This window comes from Corvus cornix, chromosome 15 (assembly GCF_000738735.6).
Source record: "Corvus cornix cornix isolate S_Up_H32 chromosome 15, ASM73873v5, whole genome shotgun sequence".
NCBI lineage: Eukaryota > Metazoa > Chordata > Aves > Passeriformes > Corvidae > Corvus > Corvus cornix.
Genome location: NC_046345.1, coordinates 4529149 through 4538246, shown reverse-complemented (window position 1 = coordinate 4538246; position 9098 = coordinate 4529149). Strand labels below are relative to the sequence as shown.

Here is a 9098-nt window from a genome sequence, read left to right as displayed (position 1 = left end):
TAAAGATCTTTGGAAAGGTTTCTACACTTGAGTGAAGTGCTGAGGTGCCTCCAGTCTTTGTCACAGCTCTGTTACAGCTCCTTGTGCACTGTGACAGGACTGATGTCAAGCTGCAGTAGCTGATGGTAACAGCAAGGAATGAAGTACAATAATCAACTCAATCTCCTCCTGTTGCATAGTCTGCTCACATAAAAAAAAACAAATCCTTGTTCAGGTTTCAATTATTCATTATTTATGAAACAAGTGAAAAACAACATTTAATGAAGTCTCCAGCACCTTCTGGAGAGGAACTGGACAAGCACTGCTGCCACAGCACACATGATCTGACTGCTTCGCAGTGTGCATTATGAATTAACTCCTCAAAGTCCAGTGGGCACCCGGGCAAAGCCTGATTCTCCAAGGTGGGAGTCTGACACAGCCCATGGTGTTTCACAGCTCCTGTTCCTGGGGAGGCACTGATTCTCTCACGGCTCAGGTCCACAGGGGCCTTTTGTTTGCTGGGTTGCCTCACGTGTGCACAACTCCAGAATGCAAAGTGAAGCAGTTCACTTCTCTGAAGGTGCTTACACTTCCACATTCGTGAAGATAGTAGAAATTTGCTCCTCTTCAGCTGGGCCACAGCTAAATGTTTTCAGAGAGTCAACTCTTGGTCTCACTGTAGGCTATTCCAGAGGCACCATTACTTCAAGAGTTCCTTGAGCCTTCAGAGTTTTCTTTCTGTAGTCTGGAGCTGCATCTCGTGCTTGTTCCTCAAGTCCAAGCTGCTCTTGGGTAACTGTAGAACTAATGGGGTCAAAACAAAGACCAGCACTGGTTTATGGGCTCTGGCTGTTCAGCATGCACAGGAGGTGATGTGCTGGGCAGGGGCTTTAGGTAGGGTTACTCAAATTCGATTTTAGAGCCAGGCAAAGCAGGACAGACACCATAGACACTGAGCAGGGGAGTTGCACTGCACTGACTGCGTTAACAGAGCCAATAAATCCCTTTCAGCACTGAGCAACATTTGAGGCATTAGCAACACATCTGCCTCAAAAATTCTTTAACAGATAGGGCCTAATATATCAATATCAGCAAAAGAGAGAACTGTAGAGCTCTATGAGGGGAAGGAACAGCCCAGTGTTGTGCTCTGGCACTGTGACAACCAAAGCGCAGATCAGAGACACTGATGCTGTCACCCTTGGTAATGGACTCGTCTGTCGGGGTGGCCCCTGTGCCAGGACAACCTCTGTGTCAGAGTGACCCAGGTGTGACCTTACCCTGCTGTGCCAGCCCTGCTCGCGGTGCTGCCGGGCCCATCCCTCCTGCTCTTCCTCCTCCTCTCTCGAGCTGCGCTCTGTCCCCTGTGCACAGGAAATCGGGTGAGATGGGGCGGCCTCACCAGCCGGGTGTGTATTGGGGAGCTCAGCCTACCTGTGCCTGCAGCTCCCTCCTGCGGGCTCTCTGCAGTTCCTCCTCCTGCTCCTTCTCCCGACGAGTCCCTTCCTTCTTTGCCTCCTCGAGTTCTTTGATCAGCTGCTCTCGATACTTTATGGACTCTTCTTGGGCCCGTCTGTTTAACTCCATCTTCTCTTGGATCTGCCGCTGTCTGCCTGCAAGGACCTGTGCGAAGGGAGGGGATGGAGGGAGAAGATGGTTAAACAGTTCCCAGAAAACACACCAGACAAGCAGAAAAATTCCTTCCACCCTGCTGTGGATGGCTCTGACTCTCAAGACAGTGGTAGGTGACAAGTGGAATGATGGTTTCATTGAGCCAAGGGAGACACATCAACAACAGAGGTCATCATCACCTCATTCATCAGGCGATCTCTAGCCTTCTTCTCTCTTTCCCATTCTTCTTCTCTCTTCTCCCACATTTTTTTAGCTTCTTCCCTAAAGGAGAGAGGAAGAATTATGTCTGAGGCACAGATGAGCTATCCTGTGCTTTCGAGGCGTACTCAGGTTTCTCTTCAGGTTTGTTCCCTGCCAGTTGGTGTGTCCACCCCACCTCTGCCTCTCAGTGACCCTCTGACCCAGAACATTCAGCACACATGGACTCTTCAGGTGAAGTTCAGAGGTGGGCAGACTCACCTAAAGATAGTCTCGAGCTCTGCTTCCCTCTCCTTTTCCAGCTGGAGCTGTTCCTCGATGACCCTCTTCATCCAGGCCACGTCTGCCACCGCCCGTTCCTGCTGCGCAATCTGCCGGCGCTGATCCTCATCTTCTTTCTCCAGGAGGGCTGATAAGATTTGCCTGTCTGTCTCCTGGAGAAAAACCACGAGATTAACTATCTACCAGCCTTGCAGCCTGTGTGCAGGGCTCCTCTGGGCATTACTGGTGACAGTGTCAAGGGTGTGCTCAGCAAGATGCTCCATCCGCTGCTTCCCTGTGAGCTTTGTGCTCCTGTGCACAAGCTGGAAGAGGCCTCCTGATCTGTAGGAATCAGAGGCAGACACAAAACACACAACAAGTTTTTTCACCCCACAGCATCTATAAAGTATAAATGAATCTCTTACCAGCTCCTCCTGTATCTGCTGCGCTCGTCTCCTTAACTGGACATCACACTGATGCCTCAAAAAGCGACTGAAGGAAGAAAAAAAAGAAAAAAAAAAAGCCAATATCACATTGACTCTAAAGCACCACGTCATTGTACAGCAGCACTCAGGGAGGTACATGTGTGACAATGAGGAACCTGCTACCAGGAACAAAAAGCACCAGTAACAGCACCAGTGCCTCTGCTCCTTGGCTGCTGTGGGCAAGTCCACCAAAACCCAAATATTTACATCCTACCACTGCTACGTGGAATATCTCCTTGTGCCCCAAGTACTGCTGTGGACACAGGAACAGATTCTATTCAAAACAAGCTCCACTTGGTGTCCTACCCCAGCTCTTTCTTCCTCCGGTGCTCTTCCATTTGTTTCCTTTCTTCTTCCAAGTTCTCCAGCTCCCACTGCTGCTTTAATAAATTCTCTTGTTCCTTTTTCAACTTTGTTGCCTAAAAAGGACAAAACAAGCGCCAAGAGAGAGTACATCAGAGAGCTACAGCATCCCACAGAGCATGCTTGACCAGAGTTTGTACCCTGTGCTGCTCCCTGCAGTGCAAACACGGAGAGATCAGGTCAGCCTTGCTGTATTTCCAAGTGAAGCAATGAATTCTCAAATGAGGAGAAAGTCAAGATTACCTTTGTCTCCTGTAATTTCAGTTCTTCTATCTGCTGAAGCAACGTTTCCACTTGCTGCTTCTCCTCCAGCTGACGCTTCTCCTCCTCTTGTCTCATTCTCTCCGGCGCTTCCCCTCGTGCTGTTTCGTACTCATTTTCATAACGTTTCTTCTCTTTGAGTTCAGTCACCTCTTCCTTTCCCAGCCCAAAGAAAACAGCATCTCAGGTTAGCCTGACACAAAGAAACAGCTTCTGGCTCAGAAAATCCACAGAGCAGACCCCAGCAAGATGGATGGCTTTGTTAACAGTGCCCTTCCCAGCAGCAGCTCCTGTGGCACAAATGTCACATCTCCACCTGCACATGTGTTTCAGAGTCCTCCCAGGGACCAGAACACCAGGGCTACCCCCCATACCTTGGTTTTTTGCGTTAGCTGATCACCCCAAGCCTCTCTCACGTGCTTCCTGTGCAGCTCCGACTCCACCTGGAGATACAACAGATGCAGTAGGGCCATCAGTGCCAGAGGTTCTGTCCCCCAGGATCTTCCAGACTCTCCGGAACACCACCTGGCCCTGAAATCCCAGCAGGATCTGCCTCTGCAGAGGTGGGTTTGTCTGAGTGTCCGAGGTGCCCACCAGGTCCTGAGCTGAGGGTTATTGTCACATGGGAAACAACACAGTGACAGTGACACAGGGCTGCAGCACTGGAGCAGCACATGAGTGGAATAAAGAATGAGGAAGCGCCACAGCATGCCAGGTATAGCTGAGATATTAAGATTTATATTTTTTCTATTATTTATATTTTATGCACCTGAAATATTTACATTGTGAGCACTGAAAATCTGCTCAGAGTCTGAACAGATTTCTGACTTTTAAAAATACAGCTTTGAGGGAGCTTCTTAAAACAATTTAAACTCAAACCCTTTCACTTCTTTGCTTTTTGTTTATCAAAACTTGGGGTTGTTGCTGTGATGCAAGATGAGTGGCAACAGTAGAGATACGATGACTTTCAAGTTAAAAACAGGTTTAATAAATACAAGGCAGCGGGGACTAAAGAGAAAGCAGTATCACCTCTCGGAGCTCCGCGTTTTTGTTCCAGTGCTCGTGCAGCAGCGGCTCAGCAAACTGGGAACACAGAGCCGGGTCAGGTCAGGATACGCGAGAGCTCGGTATCCCAAACCCCGCCAAGTCTGACAGGGATTCAGGGCACCAAGTGCTGGCAACTCCTGGGGAGCCCCCAGCAAGTCCCGCTGGCACAGGTGAAGCACGGGAGCGGCCCTTCACGGGACGTGCCCCGGAATGCGGGACGAGCACGGCCGGGCCGCTCCCTCACCTTTGTCCTGCACTCTCCGGGGCCGTCCCGCAGCTCCTGGCTCCGCATCCCGCCCCGCCGCCGCTCCCGCAGCTCCGCCGCCAGCGCCTCCTGCTCCTCGCCCAGCAGCCGCTGCAGCCGCTCCCGCCGCCGCTGCAGCCGCGCCGCCTTCTCCTCCGCGTCCTTCCGCGCCGCCGCCGCGCTGCCGCACACACCGGCGGTCAGGGGGACCCCGGCAGCGCCCCGGGACCCCACCGGACCGCGGCCGTACCTGGGCGGAGGGACGCGGGGCTCGCTCCACCGCGCCTGCAGGGAGCAGCAGGCGGCGGCGCGGGCGAAGGCGCGGCTGGTGCTCTCCCACTGCTGCCGGCTGCGCGCCTCCAGCTCCCGCCGCTCGGCCGCCCTGCGCTCCGGGCCGCGGCCCCAGCGCAGCCACAGCGACATCGCAATGCGCCCGCAACGCGCCCGGCCGCGACGGTTCCCGCCGAGGGACACGGCGAGACGGGCTCCGCGAACACGGAGGGAGGCGGGGACCGACGGAGGGAGGCGGGGAGACACGGAGGCGAGCACGGAGGGACGGGGAGATGGAGCGGCGGCGGGGGATCTGTTCGCTCCGACCCGGCCCGGCTCGCAGGACACGGTGCCGCTGTGCCAACTCGGAGCGCGCAGCACCGCGGGGTTTATGGCGCTGTAAATATTTCAGGGGTTAAAGGTTTCTGTTTCTGCCCGCCTTGGCAAGGCACCAGCGCGGCGCCGCCTGCAGCGAACCCAACCGGACCGGCCGCTGCGTGACCCGGGAATGGCCGGGCACCGCCGGAGGGGCTGCGGGGCATCCCGAAGTGAGCTCTGAACATCCCAGGACGGGCTGCGAGCACCTTGGGGTGGGCTCAGGGCACCGCGGGCACCACGGAATTGGCTCCTGCCACCGCGGGACGGACTTCAAGCATCCCGAGAGGGGGTGCGGGCACCACGGGAGTCTAGCAGCGGGGAGGGAGGCGGCAGCAGCCGGCAGCGCCGGCAGATGCCACCGCCAGTGACCCACAGCTCCCCGCACCGGCCTTGTATCCGCACCCTCCCTGCCAGCCACAGATCGCTATCGCCCCACGACCTGTTTTTCCAGAATAACCGGTAAAAACACCGTATTTGGGGCCCTGTCACCGGCAAATCCGCTCCCCACGCAGCGCACGGGCTGAGCCTCCCTCCGCTCCCACCCCTTCTTCACCTCTCCGTGTCCCCGCTCGGTGTCATTTTCCCACCCAACCCCTCACTGAGGTGTTTCATCACTCCCGCGCGTTGAGGTTTGTTTTCCATCTGTTCCCTATAAAATATTTATCGCCGTGAATAATTAACGCCGGCCCCACTGACGCTCGGAACGCGGCCGCGGCAGATCGAGCTCCTCGGTACGGCCAGGCCCCGAGTCTGAGGGGGCGGTGGGGGCGTGGCTTCCTCGGGGAGCAAGTCCCGCCCCCCGCCGCTCCGGCCAATGGCTGCGCACCGCCCTTATGGGCGGTGCGCAGCCATTGGCCGGAGCGGCGGGGGGCGGAGCGTGGCGTGGGCGCGCTGCCGGGTCGGCCCCCGCTGCCCTCAGAGCCCCCTCAGCCGGGGAGCGGTGAGGGGGAGAGAGGGGGGCGTTGCGCCGGTCATGGCGCTGCTGCTGGAACACGAGTTCAAGCCGCTGCCGGCTGACAAGCAGATCGAGACTTTGCCCTTCCTGGAGGCCGTGGCGCACCTGCCGCCGTTCTTCGGTGAGACCAGGGTGGCCGGGGCTGGGAGATGAGGACTGGGACCAGGCCTGCTGCGGGCTCAGCCGCTGCGGGGTGCCCCTTCCCCAGTTTTGGGTGGTGACCCTCCTGCCTGATCCAGGGCTCACGCCGGGCTTGGCTGCTCTGCCAGGGCCAGGGTTGCATCACGATCCTGTCAAACCCGCCGAGCAGCTCCTTTGGGAAGCGTCCTGTCGTCCCCTGGAACACCCCATCCAAAGGCATGGCTCGGGGCAGGAGCTGCCATCCCACCCATGGATCCCACCCCGTGTCGGGACATGGGTGGGTGTCGGCGTGGCCGCCCTCGTGTCACAGTGTGCTCGCTGCCCTCCACAATGTCAGCTATTGTGTGGCGGCTCGGTGGCAGCCCCGGAAGCGCAGGACATGGGGCTGCCTGCCTGCGGACGGGCAGTGTCCGGTGCCTGTCAGGCTGTTCCAGGACCTTCTGCCAGGGCTGTGTCCCGGAGCCTGGGGGATTGGAGGTGGGGTCGTAGTAGGTGGCAGGGCTGTCCCAAGAGCCAACATCCATCTACGAAGCTCAGAGATCCTTTTCTAGTCTCGCTGGCGTGTCTCAGTGCCCAGGCTGTGCTTGAAGTGAAACCTGTTGGTTATGGGATGTCTGTGGTGTCCCCTGTGTCACCAATGACTAAGTGTCCTCCCTTCCTTTCTCCACAGATTGCCTGGGGACTCCCATCGTCTACTCGCCAGTCAAAGCAGACCTGACTGGAAATATCAGGGTAGGAAGGGACTTAGGAGGGCTCAGAGGGGAGAATCCCTGGGGAGAGATGCTGTGGGACTGAAGGTGTTTCAAAAGGCTTTTCTTCCCACGGGGACTTTGGGCTCAGCGGTGGCTCATCGGGTCACATGTTTACTCCCGGGACTCCTGCCCAAAGCCCCGTTAGCAGCCACTGTGCTTCCCTGCTCCCGGGAGCCAACCCCCTTCTCTGCCCTCAGAAAATCCGGGCGGTTTATGACTCCAACCCTGCCAAGTTCAAAACACTGCAGAACATCCTGGAGGTGGAGAAGGAGCTGCATGGCTCGGCCTGGCCCAAGACGGGCGCGACGCTGGCGCTGATGTGGTTGAAAAGGTGACTCACAGCGTCGGGAGCTGCTCTGGCTGTGTCCCGGCATGTGGGGAGCTGGAGAACGCCAGCTGGAGGCTGTGTGGGCTGGGGCTGGGCAGTGTGGGGTGCTGTGTTTGGGGAGCACAGGGAACCTCTCTCTTCCCTGGATGCACACACAGGGACAGGCACCCTCTGCGAGGGGGATGCGCTGCTGGAACTGTTGGTTTTTGGGATGCTTGGACACACCAGGCTGGAAGCTGGGAAGCAGCACCCCCTTCCCTGAGCCAAACATCTCTGCTCTTCTCCCAGGGGTCTGAAATTCATTCTGGTGTTGCTGCAGAGCATCTCCGATGGCGAGAGGGATGAGGAGCATCCGAACCTCATCCGAGTGAACGCCATGAAGGCTTACGAGATCGCGCTGAAGAAATACCACGGCTGGATGCTGCAGAAGCTCTTCACGGTGAGCATTCCCTCCCTCTCCAAGCATCCAACCATCATCCCTAAGGCTGTTCCTGTGCACTGACAAGTGTCTGGAGACCCCACAGTGTTGGTGAATAGGACACCCCAACCCATGGTCTCTGTTGGGTTTGTGGGAGTCAAATTCCCTCTCCCTGTTTTATAGGGCTCAGTCTACGCTCTCCCCTACAAATCCGATTTGCTGAAGGCCTTGGAGAAGGGTAAAGAAGTCAAAGAAGAGGAAAGCATAGAAAAAATCCATCAGTTTCTCACAAGGGTCACTCCAATCCTGGATGCAATTTATGAGATGTACACGAAGATGAACGCTGAGCTGAGCTACAAAGCCTAAAGCTGGCACAGGACTGGCACAGATTAAATAACGTGTGATGGGTGTTACCTGTGTCTTCATCACTGAGGCAGCTGGGGCAGCTCCCAGCTCTCCGGTGACTTCGATTCCTGTCTGGATCTGCAGTGGATAACGTCTTTTCTAACCAAAAAATAATAGCAATTAACTTTCTATCAAGAACACGGCAATAAAACAATTGTGGGTGTCACCCTCGGATTTCCCAAGAGGAAAAGCAAGTGTTTCTAGTCCCAACTCTCGGATTCCTGTCTTCAGTGGGGCAGGGAATGAAGTGTCCTGCTGATGAATGAAGTGGCACTCAGACCGTGCCTGGAACCCACCAACGGGCACCTCGTGTTGATTGGCACTGGATTGTCCAGAATGATGCCCATGCTGGAGGAGCTGATGACTTTCCCAGGTGACCCCAACTCCTCCGGTGCCGGCGTGAGAGCGAGCCCCTCTGCCGGGATTCGGAAACCAGGGACTGTCCCCGTGGTGTTTGCGGTGCCTTATGAGCCCCCCTCGCCTCCCGAGCCCCGGGAGCAGCAATTAATAAAAACTGACAGTACCCGTGGCCTGGGAGCCTCATTTGGGGCTGTTCGTGGGGGCTCTGTCAGGCAGGGTGTTTGGGGAGACTGTTTTAGGGAAGGTGTTTTGGGGCTGTTTCTGGCAGGGCTGTTTTCAGTAGGGAGATTTGGGGTTTTATCCTAAGGGAGCTGTTTTCGGGAGGCTTTCGAGGAGGGTGTTTTGGAGCTGTTCCTGGGAGGCTGTTTTGGAGCTGTGTCCTGGGGGGGCTGGTTTTTGGGAGGGTTTTCAGAGCTGTTCCTTGGGAGGGCTCTGTCAGAGACGTTGTTGCTGGGGGTTTATTTTTTGGAGGGTATTTTGGGGCTGTTCCTTGTGGGCTGTTTTGTAGCGGGTGTTCCCGGGGGATTGCCCGGGGGCCGCGGGGGCGGGGGGGCCGGGCGGGGGCCGATCCCGAGGGCGGGTCCCGGTGCCGCCTCCGTGCTGGAGCCGGGGCCGGGGCGGGGA

The 9098-nt window shown here is 56.6% G+C and overlaps 2 protein-coding genes across 3 annotated transcripts; one reads left to right on the top strand and one right to left on the bottom strand.

Moving 5' to 3' along the window:
- Window positions 1-209: 209 nt before the first annotated feature.
- On the bottom strand, window positions 210-5638 carry LOC104688803 (trichoplein keratin filament binding). Of its 2 annotated transcripts, XM_039561405.1 has the most exons (12): window positions 4718-5637; window positions 4468-4648; window positions 4206-4259; window positions 3551-3619; window positions 3159-3332; window positions 2859-2971; window positions 2493-2559; window positions 2068-2240; window positions 1788-1869; window positions 1411-1599; window positions 1257-1340; window positions 210-783 (listed from the first exon to the last, which is right to left on the bottom strand). In XM_039561405.1, exons 1-12 carry the CDS (start codon window positions 4888-4890, stop codon window positions 751-753), a joined length of 1392 nt encoding a protein of 463 aa, XP_039417339.1. In that variant the 5' UTR covers window positions 4891-5637; the 3' UTR covers window positions 210-750. The 2 variants fall into 2 exon arrangements, with proteins under 2 accessions (XP_039417339.1, XP_010396791.3); XM_010398489.4 differs by having other exon boundaries at window positions 4468-5638.
- A 366-nt stretch (window positions 5639-6004) lies between these two features.
- On the top strand, window positions 6005-8643 carry LOC104688804 (glycolipid transfer protein). Its single transcript, XM_039561372.1, has 5 exons — window positions 6005-6191; window positions 6882-6943; window positions 7161-7294; window positions 7580-7730; window positions 7893-8643. Exons 1-5 carry the CDS (start codon window positions 6089-6091, stop codon window positions 8073-8075), a joined length of 633 nt encoding a protein of 210 aa, XP_039417306.1. The 5' UTR covers window positions 6005-6088; the 3' UTR covers window positions 8076-8643.
- Window positions 8644-9098: the final 455 nt, after the last annotated feature.

Coding starts and splice junctions, on each gene's coding strand:
- LOC104688804 (XM_039561372.1), top strand. CDS start 6,089: ATGGCGCTGCTGCTGGAACACGAGTTCAAGCCGCTGCCGGCTGACAAG. Junction 6,944..7,160: donor ACCTGACTGGAAATATCAGG/GTAGGAAGGGAC, acceptor CTCTGCCCTCAG/AAAATCCGGGCGGTTTATGA. Junction 7,295..7,579: donor GCGCTGATGTGGTTGAAAAG/GTGACTCACAGC, acceptor CTCTTCTCCCAG/GGGTCTGAAATTCATTCTGG.
- LOC104688803 (XM_010398489.4), bottom strand. CDS start 4,890: ATGTCGCTGTGGCTGCGCTGGGGCCGCGGCCCGGAGCGCAGGGCGGCC. Junction 3,620..4,205: donor AAAACGCGGAGCTCCGAGAG/GTGATACTGCTT, acceptor TTGTATCTCCAG/GTGGAGTCGGAGCTGCACAG. Junction 1,600..1,787: donor GAGATCGCCTGATGAATGAG/GTGATGATGACC, acceptor CCCTTCGCACAG/GTCCTTGCAGGCAGACAGCG.